The sequence below is a fragment of the Pristis pectinata genome, chromosome 31 (assembly GCF_009764475.1).
Source record: "Pristis pectinata isolate sPriPec2 chromosome 31, sPriPec2.1.pri, whole genome shotgun sequence".
In the NCBI taxonomy this organism is placed as follows: Eukaryota; Metazoa; Chordata; class Chondrichthyes; order Rhinopristiformes; family Pristidae; genus Pristis; species Pristis pectinata.
The window spans coordinates 7,241,034-7,267,648 of record NC_067435.1 but is presented as its reverse complement, the minus strand read 5'-3'; the positions used below and the strand labels follow the sequence as shown (position 1 = coordinate 7,267,648).

General features: G+C 45.5%; 1 protein-coding gene across 1 annotated transcript; it reads right to left on the bottom strand.

Moving 5' to 3' along the window:
- Positions 1-303: 303 nt before the first annotated feature.
- On the bottom strand, positions 304-22,032 carry LOC127584982 (shiftless antiviral inhibitor of ribosomal frameshifting protein homolog). The gene is made up of 8 exons (XM_052042069.1): positions 21,935-22,032; positions 13,109-13,253; positions 12,125-12,153; positions 8,108-8,137; positions 7,575-7,730; positions 5,418-5,521; positions 4,551-4,726; positions 304-772 (listed from the first exon to the last, which is right to left on the bottom strand). The coding sequence occupies exons 1-8, from the start codon at positions 21,989-21,991 to the stop codon at positions 564-566; spliced, it is 906 nt and encodes a 301-aa protein (XP_051898029.1). The 5' UTR covers positions 21,992-22,032; the 3' UTR covers positions 304-563.
- Between the last annotated feature and the right edge of the window lie 4,583 nt (positions 22,033-26,615).

Genomic DNA, 26,615 nt, shown 5'->3' with positions numbered 1-26,615 from the left:
CTGCAAGGGGAGGTGGTAGAGCAGATACAACAGCAACTTTTACGAGGCATTTAGAAAAGACACATGAAGAGGCAGGGAATGGAAGGACACAGACCATGAGCAGGCAGATGGGATTAGTTTAAGTAGGCAGAATGGTCAGCAGAGACATGGTGGGCTGAAGGGCCTCTTCCTGTGCTGTACTGTTCTATGTTCTAATCCATTCAACTTTCCTACATTGATGTCTTCTGATTTGCTGATGTCTGAAGGGTTTTTTTAATTAATTTTTTAAGATGTGAAAAGAAAGAAAGATTGTGAAAGCATATATCATTTTGTAGACTGTTTTACTGAAATGATTTCAGGAAATGTACAGAGCTTGAAGAGTGGTTTTAATGAAGGAAAATACCAAGCTTCCCCTCTCCAGTTAGCCTTGTGTGAACAAATATAAACATTGCACTATGTTCCCTCTCTTTCAAAGCAGCTATGCTCCAGAGCAGCGGTCTGGTCTATGTCAATGTTTCCTCCAGATTAAAAGCGTCGAGAATTCTACTGAAGCACGGGTCTGTGCCAGTTCCAGCTCTTGCAATTCATTCATCCCGGTTCCTCCTCGGGTTTGCAGTCAGATCCTCCAGGATGATCTCCTCGATGTCACACTCCATTATGGAACCCTGGCTGATGCAGCTGGCCACTGTGGAGCCGGTGGACTCGTGGTGGGGGCAGGGAAGCAGGATCTTGGGTAGGCCGCGAGCTCTCCGTGTCTGGGGATGGACGCAGTGCGTGCCAGGAACATGGGGCTCTAGGAGAGACAGGAGAATCTTGGTGAATATGGAGTACTGACTGTTAAAACAAATACAAGGCAAAGCAACCTGCTTGTCCACATCCTCTGGATGGACATCCAGGAAAATAGGCATGAACGTTGAATTCTCCCACTTCAGGTAATTCCCACCCCCCTTCTCCACAACTCCCCCCCACCACGCTTCTTCTCTTCTTTCCATTGCTATCCTCCATTTTTCTAGCTTTTCTTTCCCTCTCTCTCCTTCCCTTTGACCCGTCCCCCGGTGGATCTGCTCTCCCCTCCTCCCCCACACCTGCCCATCACTATCTCTTACCTGCATCTACCTATCACCACCCTGTGCCCACCCCGCCTCCCCTCTTCTGTCCACCTATCACTGCTCTGCTTTTCCCTCCTACATACTGGGCTTCCCCTTTTCCTATCTTCAGTCCTGAAGAAGTGTCCTGACCTGAAACGTTGACCGCCTGCCTTTCTCCACGGATGCTGCCTGGCCTGCTGAGTTCCTCCAGCATCATCGTGTTTTTCATCTAGATTCCAGCATCTGCAGTCCTTTGTTTCTCCAGTAAAATAGTTGGAATGAAATCTTTCTATCTCAACTGCAGTAACATATGATTAATTTGTTTGAGGTGGGTGGCAGGATTCCATCTATAGGCTTGCAATAGGAAGATAATTCTCTTCCTAGGGTGTAGTGGTTTCTCTGGCTGTGGTCAAAGCTTGGCATCCATCCTCATTGCCCTTGAGAAGGAGCTTCTGGGCTGTCTTATTGGACCACTGCAGTCCATGACAGGATGATGTGCCCACAGTGTTATTGGGTGGTGTAATGGGAATAAAGTGAAAACTGTAATGATATCCAGCAATAAACAGGTTAAACTGGTACATGCAGTTTTTTTTCTCTTTATTTTCCCGAACTTGCTGATATGGCACAAGAGATTGTCATGAGAAATTGTTTATCTTAGTGTAGTTTTAACGTATAAAGGGGGAGTTTTTTTACTACTCCTTGGACTTCTCCTTGGACCAGGATTATGCACAGTGCCAGGACTTCTCCGAGACAGCCGTCAGTCATCTCTACAGAGTCCCCCAACAGGCAGAAGGGTGTGAGACTCGTTGCTTTATCAATATTCTGAGTGACATTGTTTTATTAAGTGCTTTATTAATCCTTTTCTCTACTTAACTACATCTTAATAAAGTTAGTATTTTGTAACCTTATACTGTTGAAGTGTTCCTTCTCATCATTGATCTGAATCCTTAAAATCGGCTTAGATACATCCAGTTACAGGTGTGCAGTGCCTGGATAACGTCTGGCCTGTCAGACTGGCTCCAGTGGATGACCAGGAAGAGTTCACGGTCACTGGTGCTGAACCAGGAGAACCTCACTTTCACCTGCTCCTCCCTTTCACCTCTGTCTACACTTCCCACTATGTCTACACTTCCCACTGCCTCAGGAAAGCAGCCAACATAAGCAAGGACCCCTCCCACCCCGGTTATTCTCCATCCTCCTCCTTTCCATCAGGCAGAAGATACAAATGCTTGAGAACAAATACCACCAGGTTCAAGGACAGCTTCTGCCCCGCTGTTATAAGATTCTTGAATGGACCTCTCATTCATCACAAGTTTGAAAACCGCACCACCAGGCTCGAGGACAGCTTCTATCCTGCTGTTATAAGACTCTAGAATGGACCTCTTGTACAATAAAGAACTGCTGATCTCTCAATCTACCTCATCATGACCCTCGCACCTTATTAGACTAGCTGCACTGCACTTTCTCTGTAACTGTAGCACTATATTCTGCATTCTATCACTGTTTTTCCTTTTGTACTACTTTGATGTACACGAATCGATGGCATGCAAACAAAAACAGTATATGTGACAATAATAAACCACTTATATCAATTACAAGTGATCTCTGTGCCAGATGATGGCAATGCCAGGGAGAAATAGCACCAGAGAGAATTCATTTCTTCCCCTATCGAGGCCCAGTTTCAGTCCTCTGATGGAGGTTAATGCCATTCATCAAGAGCGTTAGGTCTTCACAAATGACCAGTATCTGGCTTGCAAGAAAGACATTCAAGTCACAAGAAAGGTTCAGTCCTTAGTGCAAGCAGAGCTTGGAGCCAGCTACCAGCCTACAGAGTGTGGTGCAGCAGTCTGGCTGTGTATCCCAGTTGTTTGTGACCATCCCTTTAAAAGCCACTGCCTCTGAACAAACCACACTGATAAAACTTGGCGTTTGAGACCGACATCGTTGAAGAGCCCCAGTAAGACAAACCTCTCCGCAGTGCTACATTGGATGTGACTTGGTTGGGTTCGATGCTGGGAAAACTGTGACAGTGATCACAATAATCTCATTCAAAAAGAAGCATTGATGTTAGCAACAGGTTGCTAACACCCCCAGAAGAATGAGTAGAATTGATCCACTCCACATCATTTTGTGGAATTGTGCAAGTAAATTATCAGCCCAGAGATCTGGAGGAAGAGAAGCCCAGAGTTTAGGCCACAACAGGTGATGATACATCTTACAATTAAAATTTGAAGATGAAGGTTTGGTGGAGGGACAATGAAGGAAGAAGTGTGGAAAAAGTTTGTGAAGGTGGTGTTGGGGAGGGGGATGTGTCCATGAAGGTACAAGGAAGTAAGCCATAGGATTTTTGAGTTAATGTTTCAGGACAAAGATCTTCGTCGGACCTCTTCTGATGAAGGATTGGCAACCTGAAATGTTAACTCTGTTTATCTTCCCCCACTCACGGCCTGACTTGCTGAGTATTTCCAGCATTTCCTGTTTTTATTTTAGATTTCTGGCATATTCACTGGAAATGTTTTAAGAGTGAAGCCTCATTGGAGCCAATGTTAATCAACAGGAATGCACGCAGAAGGGAGGCGAGTCCGGTTAAGATACGGGTTTGGAAGGACACATGGCTATGGAGATACTGTGGAGGGAAGGGAAGGCATTAGGGGAGGGGTGGAAGATTGCAGACTCCAAGTAGGTTGAGAAGAATGACTGCTTGTCACGATCAAGACCAGAGAAAATTCTTTACATTTATTTTTTAGGATGTGGCAAGGCCAAATGTTCTTGTCTATTTACAACTGCCCTTGAGAAGGTAATGATGAGCCAGTTTCTTGAACCTGCAGGTGAAGGCACTCCCAGAGTGCTATTTGGCATGGTTAGGATTTAGACCAGCAGAGATGAAGGCTTGGCGATATATTCCCAACTCAGGATAGTCCGCGTATTGGAGGGGAACCTTCAGGTGGTGGTGTTCCTATCTTGTCCTTCTTGGTGGTAGAGGGAATGGGTTTAGTAGGTTGTAAGTAGGTTAAAAGCTATTGCATGTGCACAGGCTCCATTACTCAGTCCAAAGAGCATCATATGAATGAATCCAAAGAAAGTAAGCCTGAACACTTTTTGGAATTGATTCACATAATGGTGGTACTGCTGGCAAGACCAGCATTTATTGTCCATCCCCACCTAAAGACCAGCATTTATCACCCATCCCCACCAGAAAGACCAGCATTTGTTCATCCCCACCAGAAAGACCAGCATTCATTGTCCATCCCCTTAACTGTCGAAGTGAAGGGCTTTCTAGGACATTTGAGAGGGTAGTGACTTAGGGCCAGACCTCTTAAGGACAGCAAATGGATTTTTACAATAATAGTTTCATACTAGATTTAATTCTTGGTTTAATTTCTGGAGCTACTATGGTGGGCTTTGAACAAATCTCCAGACCACTAGTCTAGACCTCTTAAACACTATGCCATTGGAAATCCCAAAGAAATCAGGGTCCGTTACCTTGTCTATTGTAACAGTCTTCAGCACAGCAGCCGTGTGAATCCCGCCTGTTGACTCCAATACCATTACCAATACCAGGTATCCTCTGGTCCCGGAGACGTGGAATGATGTGGATGGGTAGAACAATGCTGCGACATCTGTAGCATGGGGCAGGAAGGCCCATCTGACCAAATCCTCTGAAAATGTGAAAGAGTCCCTCCGTCACCAACATTAGCTGATAATCAAGGGGAGGCAGTCAATCACCTGCCCATGAGCCTCATGAGGATCTGCCAGTGTTCAACCACGAACCCTAACCCCCCCCCACCCCCCCCGGTATTGAGATCCATTCGACTCAGATCTGGTGCTAACTCAGTTTAGGATTGTCCGCTTCCACAATTGAGTGGAATCTCCAGGTGAAATACAGTGGCGCAGCTGTAGAGCTGCTGACGCATAATTCCAGCAACCCAGGTTCACTCCTGTCTGTGGAGTTTGCAAATTATGAAAGGTTTTTATCGAGTGGATAAAGAGAGGATGTTTCCAACTGCGGGCCAGAGGTGATTAGAGATCATCAATGTAAAATGCCCATTAAATAAATTCAGAAGGACTTCTTTCCCCAAAGAGCAGTGAGAATGTGGAACCTACTCCCACAGGGAATTTTTGCAATGGACAATGTAGATACACTTAACGGGAAGCTGGACAAGGAAATGAGTGAAAAGGGTTAATGGGTGGCTGAGGAAAGATAGGAAGAGGTTCAAGTGGGACATAAACACTGACATCAACTGGTTGGGCCAGTTTCTCTGCTGGATATTATGCATAATTCTATGTAGGTTGGTAGAATTGAGGACAGACACACATTTTGGGTGAGGTGTACAAAACATTAGCTCTTACTTGAAAGAATGGTTGCAGTTGGGGCACTGATACTCAGCGAAACCCCACTCCTGACCTCTTGGCACTGGCATAAAGCTTCGTTTGCACCGGCGGCACCTTGAGACCTGTGGAGAGACTCTGTGTAATGTCCAAACCCAGCTCACAATTAAACCCACTGAACAAAAGAGAAACATAAACATGAACATTGTCATCACCAAACTCTGAGATCTGGGACTCAACGCCTCCCTTTGTAACTGGATCCTTGACTCCCTTACCAACAGACGGCAATCAGTGAGGATAGGCAGCAACACCTCCAGCACGATTATTCTCAACATTGGTGCCCCACAAGGCTGAGTCCTCATCCCCCAACTCTACTCTCTATACGCTCACGACTGTGTGGCCAGATTCTGCTCTAAATCCATCTACAGGTTGGGAGATGATACCACCGTAGTGGGCCGTATCTCATAACGATGAGTCCACAGGCAAGTGGAAAGTGTTCCATCGCACTCCTGACATGCTATGTACCATGAGGGAGATTACTAATGCTGTCTAATGTTGTTCTGACACAAGATAAAACACTGCAGCTGAATTTCTAGGACTAAAACATTGCATGGTGTAGCAAATGAGGTCTTGGTGAAAACCTTTATAATCTTCCTCTTGCGTTGTAACCCTCTTGCAACAAAAGCCAACGTTGCTCTTGTTCCTGATTACTCCTTCCCCCGTGTTCACCTTCTGCATCTCATCAAGCAGTGCACGATGACCTCCTTGCATTTAAAAGCATCTAACTTTATCCCCAAGTCTTCCCAGTTCTGTTGAAGGGTCATCAACCTAAAATGTTAATTCTACTTCCCTCTCCACGGAAGCTGCCTGACCTGCTGAGTATTTCCAGCATTTTCAGTTTAACAACCCCTCACTGTTCAGAGAAGTTGTTTTATTTTTCTATTCATCCAACCAAAATGTAACACCTTACACTTTCCCCAGGTCTAGAGCCTCATTCCATAAGCTAAGTCCTGTGCATTTTGTACAGTCAGTAGTCAGCAAGGTCGTTGACCCCATTGAACTGATAGCAGAGAAGCCTGAAGCCAAGATCCCCAGCCTCTGCTGGTCTGCGGAGAGGTATCACAAGCAAAGACTATTGAACGATTCCCTTATACGATGAGATGGACTATGACCTCACAATCTACCTTGCTGTGACCTTGCACCTTATTGCACTGCACTTTCTCTGTAGTTGTGACACTTTACTCTGTACTGTTATTGTTTTTACCTGTACTACATCAATGCACTCTGTACTAACCCAATGTAACTGCACTGTGTAATGAATTGACCTGTACGATTGGTATGCAAGACAAGTTTTTCACTGTACCTCGGTACAAGTGACAATAATAAACCAATACCAATACCAATATCAATACCAAAGATTTCCACTCTGATTTTCTATCAACAATTACTCTTGCCCCTCAAGCCACTCCGTCCTGTGCCAGAGGTCCTGCAGAACACTTGCCAGCTCCCTGTTGCAGTATCTCTGAGGGCAGAAACGTCAACGATTTCTCCTCCCCCCACAGATGCTGTTCGACCCATTGAGTTCCTCTAGCAAATTGCTGGTTGCTCCAGATACCAGCATCCGCAGTCTCTCGTGTCTCCAAGGGCCAAACTGGGTTGGATTTGGGGACGGCACAACCTGCAGGTCTGTGAGGATTGGGACCCAGCTCCGCAAGCTCACTCACTTTCACCCTGAAAACGGTATTTTTCAATAAGTGGCCTGAAATCCTAGTGAAACCTGGATCTTCATTCCTGATTGGGAATTCCACTGGATTTCTGCTCTGTTTATAATGGAGTGGACTACAGGGCCCAATCATACAGTGCAAAAAGAGGCCATTCAGCCCTTTATATCCATGCCAGTTCTATGCAAGAACAATCTAGCCAGTCCCATTCCCCTGCCTCTCCTGCAACTTTCTTTCCCTTGGAAGTACTGATGCAGCTTCATTGTGAAGGCCATAATTTGTCTGCCTCCACTAGTCTTTATATCAGTGAATTCCAGAAACTAGCCACACACTGCCAATCTCAACCTATAAAGAAGAGAAACAAATTGGTCATAGTCTTAACAAGAAATCAACATCAAAATGTTTTTATGCTCGGAGTAACCCATATCAACTTCCTTGCAATTTATTGCGGCTTTACCTGCTTTCTCTCAGGCACCTCCCGCCACCAATCCCTGTCACAAACCGAGCATGCAAACTGCCTTTGCTCTCGGGGAATCTCATTTCTTCTCGCCAAGTTAAACATATTCAGGTTCTCCTCTGTCAGTGGAAGATTCCGTAAACGTTCTGCAATGTCCTGGTTGAAAACAGTAAATGAACACAATCACACTGCAAAAATAGAGGAGGCATCAGGGACATAATGCAGAGTTTGACTTCATTAAACAATTAACTGGAGCTTGGGGGCGGCACCTAATCGAGCTATGGCCTCACAACGCCAAAGACTCAGGTTCAATCCTGACCTCAGGTGCTGTCTGTATGGAATTCGCACACTCTCCTATGAGTGCTATCCAACCAGTTTGTTAACTTCACAGTAAACTCTGCTTACGATATACACAATTAACAATTTAAAGAATCAACAAAATGTGTACAGCCCCCAACCCTATCACTTTCTCCTGAATCCACAGAATAAATATCCTCCCAGTGCTCAGAATCTAATCTGAGGGATTATGTTACCTGTATGTCATGATCTTCATCATCTTCGTCCTGTGAAGAAAAAGATACAGTAAGTGTATGAAGCTGGCAATGGAACAAGCTCATTCTGGTGACTTTCAGAGATGCAGCTGCCATCTGATACAGCATGATTTCACATTTAGACAGGTGTATGCATAGCAAAGGCCAAGAGGGATATGGGCCAAACACAGGCAAATAGGACTAGCTCAGATAGACATCTTGGTTGGCACGGATGAGTTGGGCCAAAGGGTCTGTTTCCATGCTGTGCAACTCTCTGACAAGCAATACCAGAACTGAGGAACACAGACAGTAGGTCTACACAGTAGTGTAGTGGTTAGCATAACACTATTACAGCACCAGCGACACGGGTTCAATTCCGCCGCTGTCTGTAAGGAGTTTGTACGTTCTCCCCACGTCTGTGTGGGTTTCCTCCGGGTGCTCCGGTTTCCTCCCACATTTCAAAGACGTACGGGTTAGGAGTTGTGGGCATGCTTTATTGGCGCCGGAAGCGTGGCGACACTTGCGGGCTGCCCCCAGCATATTCTCAGTAAACACATTTCACTGCGTGTTTTGATGTACATGTGACTAATAACTATCTTATATATCTTTAATTGATGTATGAAGTGGGTCTAGTTGACAAATAAGCGTTGGCCAGGATCGAGGAGAACTCATCTTTGAAACAGGCCCAGGGCACCGGAGAGAGTAGACGGAGGATGGGGGTGGGTGGGTGGTGAGGGGTTGTTAAAGTAATGGCTCATCTGAAAGATTGCTATTCTGACTACACATGCTCCTGCCATAGAATATTACCCTTTGATCATCTACTCAGGTGGCCAGAAAAAGGTTTGAATCTATGACTTCATAAATCCGAGCTGAGGACAGGGGCTTTGGTGGAACTATACCCGGAGTGCCATTGATTAAGGAAGAATGTTCTTGCCTTGGAGGAAATGGAGTGGGTTTATGAACTTAAATCCTGGAATGAGTTCTGGCTATTTGAAATAGGTCTGTAATCAGTGGAGATTAGAAGAATAAGAGTTTGTTGGATACTATAAGATGTGGAACTTGACAGGGAGATGCTGAGAAAATCCCCTTCATGGCCATTCTGGAGCCCTTAAGATAAGGGGTTGGCCACTTAAGACTGAAATGGGGACAAATTTTGTTTCTTCTTTCTCTGCCTCGGAGAGTGGACGTTGCTCCATTGAGTATGTTCAAGCCCGAGCTGGATTTGAAATAAACTATTATGAGACTTGTGCAGGAAAGGAAATGAGGCCAAAGATAGAACCAATCATGACTTCATTAGAATTGCAGAGCAGATTAGAGGTTTTTCTGGTTTTGTATGTAAATTAAGCCTCAACCAAGGTGAATGACACTCATTGAAGTTTATCTTTGCAAAGCAGCGAGGTGGAAACCAATGGGAGTTTACTGGTTTCATCACTGGACACTGGACACTCTGGGAACGGTGCGTTGGGGGAACGGGGGTGGGGGGAATAATAGACAAACAAAGTACCATCTAAGAGAATTATTACAGCAAGAAAAAGGCCTGTTGAGTCTCTGCCCCCTTCCAGTACAGCAATCTCAACCTCATTCCTTCCCTCATTCCTATAGTTCCGACTTATCCATCTCAGGTGCCTCACTAATTCCTTTTCAAAGGCACGGATGTTTTCTGTTTTCACCGTCAACAGCTACTTCCCTTCAACCATTCACCTTGTGACCAAACTACTCAACCCTAATCACTTCCTCGCGACACTATCACCACTCCGATCACTTGCACTACAATGGACTGTTGTTATTTTGTTCTAATTGTGTTCTTCCCTGCAAAAGTTGTGTATAATTGTGTATATTTTCTTGTGAATGCTGCTTATCCAATGCTATGTGCCTGTGATGCTGCTGCAAGTAAGTTTTTCATTGCACCTGTCCATACATGTACTTGTGCATTTGACAATAAACTCGATTTTGACTTTGATCCTGACAGCCAGATCATAACCACAGAGCAAAAAACTTTCCCTCACACTCCCCCTAACATTAAATCTGTGCACTGGCCCTTGAACTGTCCTCCAAAGGGAACAACCTCCCTCTATTTCCCTCCTTAACCAGTCACCATCTTGTCTCCATCAAATCTCTTCTCAACCTTCTGTCTAATGAGAACTTCCTCAGATTCTCCAAATGAACATCCCATTTTCCTGAAGCTAGGCCAGTACTTTTTCCTGCAACGTCTTTAGATCCCTCCTTTCACATCCCTCTCCAACAGAAAGTGACCAAAAATGGATGTGGTATTCCATTTTATAACCAGTGTTACATTTAGATGGAAGAATGTCCTGTTTATGCATCTTAGACTTTCCTTGGAAGAATGGTTTCTTTGTTTAAGATTAGCATAATCATTTGCCTGTACTCTCATATTTTCTCTAATTTAAGATAAGGTATGATAAGATATCTTTATCAGTCACACGTACATGGAAACACACAGTGAAATGCATCTTTTGCGTAGAGTGTTCTGGGGGCAGCCCACAAGTGTCGCCACGCTTCTGGCACCAACATAGCATGCCCACAACTTCCTAACTGTACATTTTTGAAATGTGGAAGGAAACCAGAGCACCCAGAGGAAACCCACACAGACACGGGGAGAACGTACAAACTCCTTACAGACAGCGGCCGGAATTGAACCCGGGTCGCTGGCGCTGTAATAGCGTTACGCTAACCACTACACTGCTTGCACCTTCTCTGCCATTCAATAAGACCCTGGATAATCACAAGTCATATCAACCTTCCCACTCAGTCCCCGGATACCCTGATGGAACCAGGTGAGGTAGGGGTGTGGGACAGGGGCTGGCAGGTGATTGGTGGAACCAGGTGGGGATGAATTGATAGGCAGATGGAATCAGGTTGGGGGAGGGACAAGAGAGTGTGAACAAAGGGAGAAGTTCACCTAACAATAGGAAGGAGGTGATTAAGCAGGAAAGGGCGCAAAAAAGATTCACGGGGATGTTACTGGGATTGGAGGGGTTGAGTAATAACAAGAGGCTGTGTAGGCTGGGGCTTTTCCCCTGGAGCAGAGGAAGCTGAGGGGTGACCTTACGGGAGGAATAAAAAATCATGAGGGGCATAGATAAAGTGGATGGTCGCAGTCTTTTCCCCAGGGTAGGGGAGTCTAAAACATTAAGGTGAGAGGGGAAAGATTTAAAGGGGACCTCAGGGGCAAGTTTCTAACACAGAGGGTGGTGGGTATATGGAACGAGCTGCCAGAGGAAGTGGTAGAGGCAGGTACAATTACAAAGTTTAAAAGACACTTGGACAGGTACACGGATAGGAAAGGTTTAGAGAGATATGGGCAAATGCAGGCAAATGGCACTAGCTCAGGTAGGCACCTTACTTGGCATTGGATGAGTTGGATGTCCAGTTTGTGGATCTTAGACTTGTCCTTGAAAGGCCAGTTTCTGTGCAGTATAACTTTGCGACCTCTCTGTTTCTTCTCCCTCCCCCATCTAATTACATCTGCCCATCATCGTCTCCCATCCGATTCCTAAAACCACCTACCAGCCTCCCTCCCACTGCACCCCTGCCCCCGGCACTGCAATATTCCGTCAATCTTTCCTGTTCCCCTCTCAGTCTCGATGCAGGGTCTCGACCCAAAACGCTGACTTACACCTTTTGCCTCCACAGATGCTGCTCGACCTGCTGAGGTCTTCCAGCCTTCTGCATTCTGTCCCACTCAGAACTTTGTATCTCTCAATCAGTCCCCACCCCTGGCCCCATTCCTCTAAGCTCTCATGATTGTGGCTTCCGTCGTTCCTCAAAGGACAGCTCTCTCTCCCCAGGAAACAACCATCAAAAACTTCTTCGACACTGACTCCCAGGCCAGTACAAGTAGGGAGCCCAAGATGGAGACTACTTGGTAACTCTGGCAACCAAAAACATGCGGATCCCTCATTTTACTCTGCTGCTTGCCTCTTTGAGTTGGAGTCTTCCAATTTATTGAACAAATGAACTATTAAAAGCACAAGAATGTTTGACAATGTATGTCCTTACCGAAACTTCAGGATTGTTGCCATCAATACCTGTATGAGAAAGTGAGAAAGTTATCAGAATTCTGTTTGTCTCAGCTGTTCTGGTCAATTGAATGAGCAAATTCTAAGTCAATTGGCTACTCCCTGATCACATTAACTGGTCTGTCAGCTCCTGGTTGTGTAGTGAATTGTAGTGACAATGAGCTCACCTCAACACAAGCAATGTTGTTGGGAGGAGATTAAGGTTCTTGATGGCAACGGTCAATACTTGGACACTTTGGACTCCACTGGGGTTCAATTCCAGAGAACTGGGCAACTCCGTAGTGTGGGAGCAGACAAGAGATAATGAGGTTATGAACAGTTAACCTTTTGTGTGATCTCCAATTCTTTTATATGGAACATTGTCAATTGGACCCGGTTGCTAATAACACTTTGGATAACTACTGCATTGCCTGACTTCACACACAGAGGATGAAGAATGATGTAAACATGAACTTGTAACCAAGTCCACTAGTTAATGGTCAAAATCCACACTTCTGTCTGACATGTGGCTGGGATCACTTTTACAAGAAGTAGAATTCAGAGGTCTTTATTATAACATTGGGAAACATAACACACATTGAGAGTTTGGTCAGTGCTTGAAAAAAGGTCACCTTGTGATTCCTTATGTGCTCTTCCTCTCAACAGGGGTTGTCACTATGCAGGGCTTTGCCCTACGACTCCAGTAACTCAACCAACTGAACCTTGGATGTTGAGTTTCATCAAACCAAGCGCACCCACCAACTCTCCCCAGAGGTACAATAGGTGAGCCCCACTTTCCCTTGACCTAACTCTCCCAAGCCCAACACTGTGGGCTGAGGTCAGGAAGAGATGTCACATCCATCTTGGGTAAAGGGCTCACAAAGCCAATCCCAATTCCAAATATGAGATCAGGGTGTGCACCAGATCTCTCTGGACCATAGGCCAAGCCACTGAAAAACAGATCACACCGTGGTTGCAAACCCACCTTCATCTTGTTCCTTCAGCCGAATGATATCTTGAGCCACCAGGTCATAGTCATTGTTATACCTTCTCATCAGGGATTCAGCTGTGGCCACAGGGATCTCCTTTGTATGAAACAGTTCCCGGAGCCTCCTGGTACTCTTCTCCGTCTATCAAGAAGATCAGGAAATTGTGACATTTCACAGTTTTATACTTTGTCTTTCTCTACTTCAAGCACCAATTTATGGTTAGTAAGTTTGCAGCTGAATAGTGTTATCAAAAATTACAGAGGAATCTTGATCTGCTGGGTAAGTGGGCTGAGGAATGGCAAATGAAGTTTAATTCAACTAAGTGCATGGTGTTGCATTTTGGAAAGCGAAATCAAGGTAGGATCTTCACAGTGAATGGTAGGGCCCTGGGGAGTGTTGCAGGACAGAGGCCCCTTGGAGTTCAGGTACATAGTTCCCTGAAAGTGGAGTCACAGGTAGACAGGGCAGTGAAGAAGGCTTCTAGCATGCTGGCCTTCAACAGTCAGAGCTTCGAGTACAGAAGTTGGGATGTTGTGTTGCAGTTGTAGAAGACACTGGTGAGGCGGCACTTGGAGTATTGTGTTCAGTTTTGGTTGCCCTGCTATAGATCTCATAGATCTGCTATAGCCTATGGTCTTTTCTATAGCAGGGGAACCAAAACTGAACACAATACTCCAAGTTCAGGAAACTAGAAAGAGTGCAAGCATGTTTCCAGGACTTGGGGGACTGCATTATAGGAAGAAGTTGGACAAGCTAGGACGTTTTTCCTTGGAGCGCCAGAGGATGAGGGATGATCTTAAAGAGGTCCAATTTAAAGGCCCAATACCCATATGATGCTTTGTCCTCCCTGGGATCTGGGAGTTGTGACCTCAAATGCAGCCCCTTATGTGTACCAGGGCTGCTTTGCCCATGGAGGCCAATGTAATTGGTAACTCAGCCTCCTGGCGTCAGGACCATTCCAGGCAGCTGACACAGTTCTCTGAGTCTGAAGCTCCCTGTTGCTTCAGGAAGCTTGGCATTACAGAAAATCGTGATCGGTGGTTTTCTGGGAACACAAACCCCCTCCTTGTAATAAAGGGTTCACCTGTGCAGAAATTACTGGAGTCACAGACCAATGCTCTGCATTGTGCTAACCCCTGTTGAGTCTGAGAGAAGTGGCACAGAAGAAAACACCCAATGCACTATTAAATGGGGCCTGAATGAGCATGTGATGTGCTGTAAGCTATAAAGCTACAGGCTAATTAAAAAAAGGAAGTGAAATTTCCTCTCAGCAGCTGAGGCAACGTCTGTGCAGAGATGAGAAGAGTTAACATTTCACATTGCAGAACTGTCTCAGACCTGAAACTTTACCACCATAGGGGAGGAGCTACAGGAGCCTGAAGACCCACATTCAACGTTCCAGAAACAGCTTCTTCCCCTCCGCCATCAGATTTCTGAATGGTCCATGAACCCATGAACACGGCCTCGTTATTCCTTTATTTTTTGCACTATTTATTTATTTTTGTAATTTATGGTGATCTTATAGAACATAACAGCACAGTACAGGCCCTTCGACCCACAATGGTGCACTGACATTTTATCTTGTTCTAAGATCTATCTAACCCTTCCCTCCCACATAGCCCTCCATTTCTCTATCATTCATGTGGCTAAGAGTCTCTTAAATGTCCCTAATGTATCTGCCCCCACAACCTCCGCCGGCAGTGCGTTCCACGCACCCGCCACTCTGTGTAAAAAAACTCACCCCTGACATCCCCCCTATACCTTCCTCCAAATTATGCCCCTCGCGTTAGCCATTTTCACCCTGGGAAAAAGTCTCTGACTGTCCACTCGATCTATGCCTCTTATCATCTTGTACACCTCTATCAAGTCACCTCTCAAACTCCTTCCTCCAAAGAGAAAAGCCCGAGCTCACTCAATCTATCCTCATAAAATATGCTCTCCAATCCAGGCAGCATCCTGGTAAATCTCCTCTGAACCCTCTCTAAAGCTTCCTATAATGAGGCGACCAGAACTGAACACAATACTCCAAGTGTGGTCTGACCAGAGTTTCTGTAGAACTGCAAGATTACCTCGCAGCTCTTGAACTCAATACCCCGACTAATGAAGGCCAACACTCCATACACCTTCTTAACAACCCTATCGACCTGCGTGGCAACCTTGAGGGATCTATGGACGTGGACCCCAAGATCCTTCTGTCCCTCCACACTGGCTTTGCACTGCACTGCTGCCGTAAACCAATAAATTTCACATAAGTCAGTGATAATAAATCTGATTCTGATTCTTTCCAAAGATGCTGCCTGAGCTACTGAGTGTTTCCAGCATTTTCTGTTGATCTGCAGCATCTGCAGTTTTTTTATATATATATTTTGGTGAACTCTCACCTCGAGAATGGAGTTTGTGTGAGCTTCCTGAAGGAACAAAGAGCTTCAGACTCAGGGATCTGTGTCAGCTGCTTGGGGTGGTCCTGAGGCTAGCAAGTTGCCTCCATGGCCAAAACAGGCCTGGTACACAAAACTGCATTTGGAGTCACACAGCACAGAAACAGGTCCTTCGGCCCAATTGGTCCGTGCCGACCAAGGTGCCCATCCAAGCTAGTCCCATTTCCCAATTTTTGCCCCGTAACCTCCTAGACCTTTCCTATCCATGTCCCTGTCTGAGTATCTTTTAAATGTTGTTATTGTACCTGCCTCAACCACTTCCTGTGGCAGCTCGTTCAACGTACATACAACTCTGTGTAAAAAAGTTGCCCCTCAAGTTCCTATTAAAGGTCACAACCCCTGGGAGGATAAAGCATGTGGTTTGGGTCTTTGGCCTTGAAATTGTATCAGAAATGGGATTAGGCTGAAAAGCCAAGTCTGCCTCAGTGTTGTGAGTGCCAGTTTTCCTAAGCATTCCCTGTCTTTCCCTGAGGCACATCCAGCTTTAACACTCCACCTGAGCTACATTTGTATAGACTGGCAATTGAATATGTCCTGCTCCACAAAGTTCACACCCTCTCTGATAATGACCAAGGAACTCATTACTGGAGTAGATGGTGGAAAGACGAGTGTAAGTGTAGTCTAGGGAAAGTGTTTCTCTGTAACCAGCACAAGGTCCATCAGCTCCTGTATCATGTCATCCACTTAACACAGAGATAAGGAGGAATTCTTTTGATCAAAGGGTCACAAGGAATTCTCCACTCAGAGAGTTGCAGAGAGTTGCCTTCCTGGATGCATCACGGCTTGGTACGGCAACTGCCCTGTCCAGGACTGCAAGAAACTGCAGAGAGTCGTGGACACAGCCTAGCGTGTCACGGCCACCAGCCTCCCCTCCTTGGACTCGGAGAGAATTGGCACAGAAGAAAACACCCAATGCACTGATAAATGGGACCTGGATGAGGACCTCTCGTTGTCTTGCTGTAGCAGCCGGCATAATCAAAGACCCCACCCACCCGGGTCATTCTCTCTTCTCTCCTCTCCCATCAGGTAGAAGATACAGGAGCCTGAGGGCACGTACCACCAGGCTCAAGGACAGCTTCTACCCCACTGTGATAAGACTATTGAACGGTTCCCTTATACAATGAGATGGACTATGACCTCACGATCTACCTTATTGTGTCCTTACACCTTATTGCACTGCACTTTCTCTGTAGCTGTGACACTTTACTCTGTACTGTTATTGCTTTTACCTGTACTACATCAATGCACTCTGTACTAACCCAATGTAACTGCACTGTGTAATGAATTGACCTGTACGATCGGTATGCAAGATAAGTTTTTCACTGTACCTCGGTACAAGTGACAATAATAAACCAATACCAATACCAATACCAGGTGGAATTCAAAACCAAGACAAGAGTTTTCAGACCATGGGCAAGAAGCCAGGATCGCATTGAATGACAGAGGAGGGTAGAGGGGCTGAATGTTCTGCTCCTATTTCCAACGTTCCCATGAGATCGTTGTGCTCCTCAATTCTGCCTGACTGCTCATCCCGTAACTAATCACTCCATGGGCAACAATTCCTTGTTCTCCCAATGTTTTAAACCCTGGAATTTCCTTCCTTTGTCTCGTGGCCTCTCTACCTCTCTTTCCTCTTTTAAGACACTGATTCAAACCTACCTACGACCAAGTCTTAATGTCCCATTCAGTAACTCGGTGTCAAATTTTATCTGAAGATGTGCTTGTGAAGCACTTTGGGAATATTTATGACGTTGAAGGTGCTCTGTAAAGCCAATGTGGTTGCTGGAAGTTTATGTGAATTGATTATTTGCTGCAATTATTGCATTAAAATCGATGGCAAACTTGGGTTAAATTTTAAATAAAAACAGAAAATGCTGAAAAAACTCAGTAGGAAATGTTGAAAGAGAAACAGTCAACATTTCAGGTTGAAGACCGTACATCGGAAACGAGAAAGAGAGAAAGCAAGTTAGTCTAGGTAACAGAGAAGCAGAGAGCAGTGGATTTGTAGGGTGAAATGTGGAACCATTGAATGGCCAATTAAATCCTTTGTCTGGGTAATGTGTTGCTAACGTTCCTATCTGCAGGCCTTCGTCACCTCCACCGATCACCTCCTAGCCTGAGTACTGTTGTGCAGTCTGGTTTACTAGGGTGGTGAGTGAGCAATTCTTGTTGTGAAAGCATTGACATTATTTTTTTGAAAGGTAAACAGTTCGGACGGCTCTGCTGGTCAGGTCACTGAGTTCTGGAAACTTCCAAACAAAACTTTAACGCAATGCCACTGCGAGAAGGCCAGGCTAATAGATTGGGAAGGGCAGACAGGGAGTGACCTGGAAAGGGGTGAAGATGTTTTTTTTAAATGTTGCCTTCAATAAAGTCTTGAGGGAGGAATAAAGCATGACAGCAAAACAAAATCCTGGCTCAAAAAACTGGATTATCTATTAACTTTATAGTTATTGATTCCCATTCAGGGTCACACTTTTACCTTCTGCTTCTCTCACATGGCTGAATTGATATGTGGTGTCTGGCCAGGATATATTGGGGGGGAGGGTTTGCAGTTGAAAATAGGACACCCTTACTTTCATTTCTCACATTCTCGTGCACAATACATTATTTCTGTTACATGGTCACTTTTGCAATGACAAAAAATACAACCAAATTTCCACACAGCAAGAACACTGGGAATCAAAGACCCCACCCACCCAGGACATTCTCTCTTCTCTCCTCTCCCATCGGGTAGAAGATACAGGAGCCTAAGGGCACGTACCACCAGACTTAAGGACAGCTTCTACCCCACTGTGATAAGACTATTGACCCTTATACAATGAGATGGACTATAACCTCACCATCTACCTTGTTGTGACCTTGAACCGTATTGCACTGCACTTTCTCTGTAGCTGTGACACTTTACTCTGTACTGTCATTGCTTTTACCTGTACTACATCAGTGCACTCTGTACTAACTCAATATAACTGCACCGTGTAATGAACTGACCTGTACGATCGGTTTGTAAGACAAACTTTTCACTGTACCTCGGTACAAGTGACAATAATAAACCAACACCAATACGGCTTCCTTCCTCTATAGTCTTAAAGTCATGCAGAGATACAGCACAGAAATAGGCCCTTCAGCCCATCATCCAAGCCAAATATTAAGCACCCGTTGTTACACCAATCCCACCCTAACCCGTTTTATTCTCCCCACATTCCCATCAATTGCCCCCTTAGATTCTCCCACTCATCTGGGCGCTAGCAACCAACAATCTACCAACGACACGCCTTTGGGATGTGGGAGGAAGCCAGATCACCTGGACGAAGACCACAGGTTCACAGGGAGAACATGCGAACTCTACACAGACGGCACTGTAGGTCAGGATTGAATCAGGTCACTGGAGCTGTGAGGCAGCGGTTCCGTCAGCTGCACAAATGGTGTCGTGGGATCTGCTGCATCCCATTCATTGGAACGTCTGTAACTCTGCCAACCATGGAGAGGGCAGCCTACAACAAACACTAATGCAGGAGTGCCACAAGTCCTCAAATGTTCAGCAGACCGCTATCAAGTATCTTGCAATATCTGTGGGAGGAAAGGAATTGTCAACGCTTCAGGTCCTTCATATCCCAAAACATCAACAATCCCTTTCTCCCCACAGATGCTGCTCGACCCGCTGAGTTCCTCCAGCAGCTTGTTTTTTACTCCAGATTCCAGCATCTGCAGCCTCTTGTGGCACCAAGCATCTTGTAACTGGAAAGAGATGTTCAGAGTGGGTCAGTTGTATTTTCTCCGGGTGCTCCGGTTTCCTCCCACATTCCAAAGACGTACGGGTGAGGAAGTTGTGGGCATGCTATGTTGGCGCCAGAAGCGTGGCGACACTTGTGGGCTGCCCCCAGAACACTCTACGCAAAAGATGTATTTCACTGTGCATTTCGATGTACATGTGACTAATAAAGATATCTTGTCTTGTTAGGGTCCTGGATAATCAGGATGGCTCACGTGTAATTCTAACCTTACAAGAGTGTCAGTACTAGTCAAATCTTGTAGCTATAAAGTGACATGGGATGGAAGCATTTGAATTAAAGATTCAAATCTCTTTAATTAAAGTCCTGGAGCTATACACACAAAATGCTGGAGGAACTCAGGAGGTCAGGCTGCATCTATGGAGGGAAATAAACAAGTCGGCATTTCAGGTTGAGACCCTTCATCATGTCTCTTCTGTCTTAATTAAAAGTTCTGGTTTTGTTCTTTCCTTGAAGAAATATCTGCTGACAGATTGCAGTTTTGCAGTTCCTGGTCCAAGAGGTGTTCTTTATGTCGAAGGTCACTGCTGAGAAGCTAGCTACAGTCCAGGGCATGGATTGATGGGCAGACGTTACAAAAGCTTGAGAGCATGTGTACCACCAGGCTCAAGGACAGCTTCTGTCCCATTGTTATCAGACTCTTGAACAAACCTTTCATATATTAAAGGTGAATGCTTGATCTCCCAATCTACCTCATCATGGCCCTTACACCTTATTGTCTACCTGCACTGCACTTCCTCTGTAACAGTAACACTTTATTCTGTGTCTCGCATTCTTTTTCACTTCCTCGATGTACTTAAGTATGGAATGATCTGACTGGATGGCGCAGAAACAAAAGCTTTTCACTGTATCTCGGTACTTGTGACAATAATAAACCAATTACCACTGCCAAAGGAGGGAAACCAGGGATTGTGGCGCCTGTTGGTCGCTCAAGCCAACTCGCTGCATGGGCCAACTGCTTACATTATAGCCAAAAGCAAACTGCTGGAGTTACTCAGTGGGTCAAGCTGCATCCATGTGGGGGAAAAGGAATTGCCGACGCTTCGGGCCGAGACCATGCGTCAGGACCTAGTGTGGAGAGGGCAGGTAGCCAGTATAGAGGGAGGGGTGGAACAGGGGCCGGTAGGTGATTGGTGGACTGAGGAGGGGGTGAAGGATGACAGGCAGATGGAGCCAGGTAGGGGAGGGAGTGGGGTGGAGGTGAGAGACAGTTGCTGGAGGGAGATAACCAGGAACACAAAGGGCTCCCAGTGCTGGACTGTGATAAGTAATCACCACTCCCCCTCTCCTCTATACCGGCCGTCTCCCCTCTCCACTCTCAGTCCTGATGCAGCGTCTCAACCTGAAATGTCAACAATTCCTCTCCCCTACGGATACTGCCTGACCCGCTGAGTCCCTGCAGCAGTTTGTTTCTTGCTCCAGGTTCCAGCATCTTGTATCTCCTCCTCACAGCCCAGGCCAGATGTTCAGTGTTGAAAACTCTGAGTCACTGCTTGGCGTCCACTTAACCACCGGGCTGTTCCTGGGAGATAAACTTGCAGCTAATTAGGCATTTCTTCAGTCTTTATTTGCAACTTCTATAAGCAAGCGTGCACACACACACACACACACACACACACACGCACACGCACACACACACGCACGCACGCACGCACACACACACACACGCAAACCATGATTGACTGTTTCTCCAAATCTCCCCTCCTTCTAACTCATATCCTTAGCTCTGCGAAGGGGAAAAACCAGTATTGCCACTGAACAGCCTTGGGGCCACAGGAGCTGAGAAAAGCCTTCCAAGCTGCATCACCTTCAATCAGATGGCTGACTCCACTCTCCTTCATGCCAGATTCTTGCCTAAAAGAAACCTAACCAGCCTTTGTTAGCTCCACTCAACCCACTAACCTTCACTGCTTTGTTGGGGAGGGTGGGGGGGAGACTGGCTGGGGAACAGGAATTAGAAATTGGTAAGTTATTGTCATGTGTACCAAGATACAGTGAAAAGCTTTAGGGCAGGCACGGTAGTGTAGTGGTTAGCATAACACTATTACAGTGCCAGCGACCCGGGTTCAATTCCGGCCGCTGTCTGTAAGGAGTTTGTACGTTCTCCCTGTGTCTGCATGGGTTTCCTCCGGGTGCTCTGGTTTCCTCCCATATTCCAAAGACGTATGGGTTAGGAAGTTGTGGGCATGCTATGTTGGCGCTGGAAACGTTGCGATACTTGTGGTCTGCCTCCAGAACATTCTACGCAAAGATGCATTTCACTGCGCGTTTCGATGTATATGTGACTAGTAAAGATATCTTAGTTTTGCATTTCAGACAGATCATGCCACACACAAGTACATCGAGGTAGTAAAAAGAAAAACAGAATGCAGAATATCGTGTCACAGTTGCAGAGAAAGGACAATGCAGGTTTGACAATGGGAAGGAAATAAAAAGTTCCAACTTTTTGCTGCATTTCATGTTTCCTGACGTTGTTCCTAATGGTTCCAACCAGTTTTGGCACAAGCCACAAGTTAAAAACAGCTGAGAGTCTTTGTTTACAGCTGACCGATTTCTGCTATGAGACCACAAAAATTTAAAGCAAAATGGATACCTCAACTTCATCGTCGATGTCCTGATGCATGGTGGCAATGAAAGGTCCAATAAGCATGTGTCACCTCTTCACTTCACTCCGTCCGTCTCTGCTTTCACTTTTGATTTCCTGGTTGAAGCTAATTTGTTGGCTGTGCCGTGAGATGGGTTGGAGTTTTGATGCATAAATTAAAGGTGGAGTTTTTTTTTTGTTGTGTGAATGATATTTCAGTCTCTGAGTAGCTGAAAAGGAGTGTCATCTCTTTGAATTATGTTTATTTGTGTAACACTGGTTGTTGATTTTAGTTCAGAGATCTGCCCGGGTCTTAAAATAAAACCCTGAAACAGCACACAAAGGTGCTGGAGAAACTCAGTGGGTCAGGCAGCATCTTTAGAGGAAAATGGACAGTTGTCATTTCGGGTCAAGACCTTTCATCAGGACTCCAAACACAGCCGATCCGAATCCCACCCCACCTCAGAGACTGATCAGATCCAACCTGGATCTGTCTACTGAAAGATAAAGACCTGCTTTGTCCCAGTGTAGGAATGTCAGTTACTGGAGGACACGCATTTAAAGTGAGGGGGGGGGGGAGTTTAAAGGAGATGTGCAGGGCAAGTTCTTATTACACAGAGAGTGGTGGGTGCCTGGAATGGGCTGCTGGGGAAAATGGTGGAAGCAGACAGGATGATGGCACTTGAGAGAGACACACAAGAGACTGCAGTTACTGGAATCTGGAGCAACAAACAATCTGCTGGAGGAACTCAGCAGGTCGAGCAGCATCTGTGGGGGGAAAGGAACTGTCAACACTTCAGGTTGAAACCCTGCATCAGGACCCTGTATTGGGATTGGTTTATTATTGTCACTTGTACCGAGGTACAGTGAAAAACTTGTCTTGCATACTGATCATACAGGTCAATTCATTACACAGTGCAGTTACATTGAGTTAGTACAGAGTGCATTGAGGTGGTACAGGTAAAAACAACAACGTACAAAGTGTCACATCTACAAAGTGCAGTGCAGGTACACAATAAGGTGCAAGGTCACAAGTCCCATCTCATCGTATAAGGGAACCATTCAATAGTCTTATCACAGTGGGGTAGAAGCTGTCCTTGAGCCTGGTGGTACGTGCCCTTCGGCTCCTATATCTTCTACCTGATGGAAGAGGAGAGAAGAGAGGATGACCTGGGTGGGTGGGGTCTTTGATTATGCTAGCTGCTTCACCAAGACAGCGAGAGGTAAAGACAGAGTCCAAGGAGGGGAGGCTGGTCTCCGTGACATGCTGGGTTGTGTCCACAACTCTCTGCAGTTTCTTGTGGTCCTGGGCAGAGCAGTTGCTGTACCAAGCCGTGATGCATCCTGTGCCGTTTAAGTGGCTGTTAAGAGATACATGAATATGCAGGGAATGGAGGGATATGATCGTGTACAGGCAGAAGAGAATTAATTTAATCCAGCACTGTGTTCGGCCCAGTCACTGTGGGCCGATCTGTTCCTGTGCTGTACTCTTCTATTTTCTATGTGTTGCACACATTTTTAGTGATCAGGAGTACATGCTGTAAAACTCAGCAAGTCATCCTGAGCTGGATAAAACACTGAGTCAATCTGGTGTAGTCGATCCCAACCTGACCAGAACCAAAATATTTTGGCAGAATATAAATCTGACCTGACCCAAACATATCACCTTGTCCCATCAGGCACTGGTCGGGAAGTCAAGTATTCTCATCTGAGTGTGGATTCCATCCATCAGGAGTGCAAGAGTATTGCACTGTATGCTTTGCACTTTGCAACTGCCCGGAGTCTGTGCTCCAACCCACACCTATGGTGTTTTCACATTGACAGATGCCCTGGTGGGCAAATTCAAACTGATGTCTCAACTTCATTGACCTGCAAATACTCCACACAGCCCTGCCGTGGTGGGGGAATATGCCAAAACCTCGCAGACTATGCTAGTAAGTAGACATTGCATGTAAAATGCAAAAAGTACCGCAGATCCTGGAAGTCTGAAATAAAAGCTGGTCAGGCAGCATCTGTGGAGGAACAGAGTAACATTTCAGATCATTGATGAAGGGTCATTGTCCTGAAACGTTATGTCTGTTTCTCTCTCCGCAGGTGCTGCCTGATTTACTGAGTATCCCCAGTATTTTCTGCCTTGTTTTTATGAATTATAGGCACAGCATACTGATCTAATACGTATCTTGCAAGAACATGAATCATATACGCAAACTTACATAAGTGGCAGGGTAGCGTAGCGGTCAGCGTAACACTATTACAGCACCAGCGATCGGGGTTCAATTCCCGCCGCTGTCTGTAAGGAGTTTGTACATTCTCCCTGTGTCTGCCTGGGTTTCCTCCAGGTGATCCAGTTTCCTCCCACATTCCAAAGACGTACGGGTATAATTGGGCAGCGTAGACTCATTGGGATGGAAGGGCCTGTTACCGTGCTGTATAAATAAGGTTTTAAGATCACTTCTGTAGACAATTTTATGAAAGCAAGCACTTGTAAGAGGTAGATTAAATAAATAGCGTTTACATGTATAAACCTAATTCAAACACAAACCAGATTGCCAGAAGAACTCAGTGGGTCAAGCAGCATCTGTGGTGGCAAAAGGTACAAGTGGATGTTTCGGATGGAGACCCCACATCATTTTTATTTTAGATTCCAGCATCTGTAGTCTCATTTGTCTTCTAAACCCACTTCAAAGTGTGTTCCTGATGCGTTAGTATCATTGCTGTGTTGTAAAGATTGTTAACATTAAGATAAAGATCGTTAAACTGATGCAACACGATTTAACTCTGGGTAATGGTCCAGTCCTGATGCAGGATCTCAACCCGAAATGTCAGCAACTCCTTTTATCCCCATAGATGCTGCCTCACCCACTGAGTTTGTCCAGCGGATTGCCTGATGCGTTAACTCTTGAAATGGTGTAAAAGAAACTAATACACTATTTAAGTATTAGAAAACAATGCTAAGTCTGTCAAGTTTGCTGAAACAGAATTATGGTTAAAACTTGCAGAATGTGAAAGTCAGGACACTAAGTTAGACAGTGGCGTTATGTTGGAAGTACGCAGATAGCCTGGGATGGAATAAGCGTATTAAATCTACCAAGAAGGTGCTAACAAAGTACAGTACTTGAAACAAGTAGGGGTAGAACGCTGGTTAAAAGACATAGAGAACAAAGGGGAGCTTAAATCATTCAAAGGGCCATGACGTAGAACATTGCGGCACAGCGTTAATGTGCACAGTGTCCTCATTTGCTGTTGGACCCTTTACCTCATTTGGGGCAGTTTTCAGGCTTAATAGCAGGGCTACACGGAAGGGGTGGGGGAATGAGGGAGGTGGGATTGCACTGTGGGAACTGACAGGCTGAATGGCCTCTTTCTGTGTTGTAGTGTTTTTTAATGCAGGGTTGCTTTAGTGTGCACAGTTGCTGAAAATTACTTCAAAAGAACTCAGCCAACCAAGCAGCATCTGTGGAAAGAGAAACCAGTTAACGTTTCGACTCAGTCGGGGAACGAGCATCTTAATGGGAGTCGAGGGTTACGAGCTGAGGATTTTTTTCCAAATTAGACCTGGCGTCGCAGGTAGACAGGGTGGTGAAGGAGGCTTTTGGCACACTGGCCTTCATCAGTCCGGACATTAAGTATAGAAGTTGGGATGTTATGATCCAGTTGTACAAGACGTTAGTGAGGCCACATTTGGAATATTGCGCTCAGTTTTGGTCGCCCTGCTATAGGAAAGATGACATTAAGCCGCAAAGAGTGCAGAGGAGATTTACAAGGATATTGCCAGGACACGAGGGACTGAGTTATGGTGAGAGGTTGAGCAGCTTGGGACCTTTTCTATTGGAGCATTGGAGAATGAGGAGTGACCTTATAGTCTATAAAATCAGGATACACATAGATACGGTCAATATGTATGCTCTTTCTCCCAGGGCTGGGGAATCAAGAACTAGAGGGCATAGGTCTAAGGTGAGAGAGAAGAGATTTAATAGGAACCTGAGGGCCAACTTTTTCACCCAGAGGGTGGTCAGTATTTCAAATGAACTGCCAGAGGAAGTGGTTGAGGCAGGTACATTAACAACATTTAAAAGGTACTCGGACAGGTGCATGGATAGGGAAGGTTTAGAGGGATATGGGCCAAAGGTGGGCAAATGGGACTAGCTTAGATGGGAATCTCGGTTAGCATGGACCAGTTGGGCCAAAGGGCCTGTTTCTGTGCTGTGTGACTCTATAACTGGACATACCAGGCAGGCAGTTGTGGGAAAGCGGGAAAAAGACTTGTAGATGCTATTGATGAAAAGCTGGGGACAAATGCAGTAACACAGAGATCACCCTGACCAGATAATGGTTGCTCAAGCCAAGCCTGACAAATGGGTGTCACTGAGCCTGGGGTGGGTAGCCGGGGTGTAGGGAGTAGCCATTCAGGAAGTTCAATGGCCAACAATGAGAACAATGCCCATCATCCATTGTATAGCTGCACTAATCTGAAACATTAACTCTTTTCCTCTCTCCGCTGACGCTGCCCAACCTCCTGAGTATTTCTGGCATTGTTTTATTTCAGCTTTCCTGTGTCTGCAATATTTTATTTTTGCTCTAATAAATATATTTTGACAGAGTGAGAAATATACTGTTACTGAAATGTACAAAAGATTCACAGCATTGTGTCAGGAAGTAATTACAGCTTGACAAATTGACATAGCCAAAC

What these genes read in the sequence shown, in the direction of transcription:
- LOC127584982 (XM_052042069.1), bottom strand. Translation starts at nt 21,991, where the DNA reads ATGCTTATTGGACCTTTCATTGCCACCATGCATCAGGACATCGACGAT. An exon ending in GCTGAAGGAACAAGATGAAG is followed by an intron (nt 12,154 to 13,108) that starts GTGGGTTTGCAA and finishes TTTCTCATACAG; the next exon opens with GTATTGATGGCAACAATCCT. An exon ending in ATGAAGATCATGACATACAG is followed by an intron (nt 7,731 to 8,107) that starts GTAACATAATCC and finishes GTTTTCAACCAG; the next exon opens with GACATTGCAGAACGTTTACG.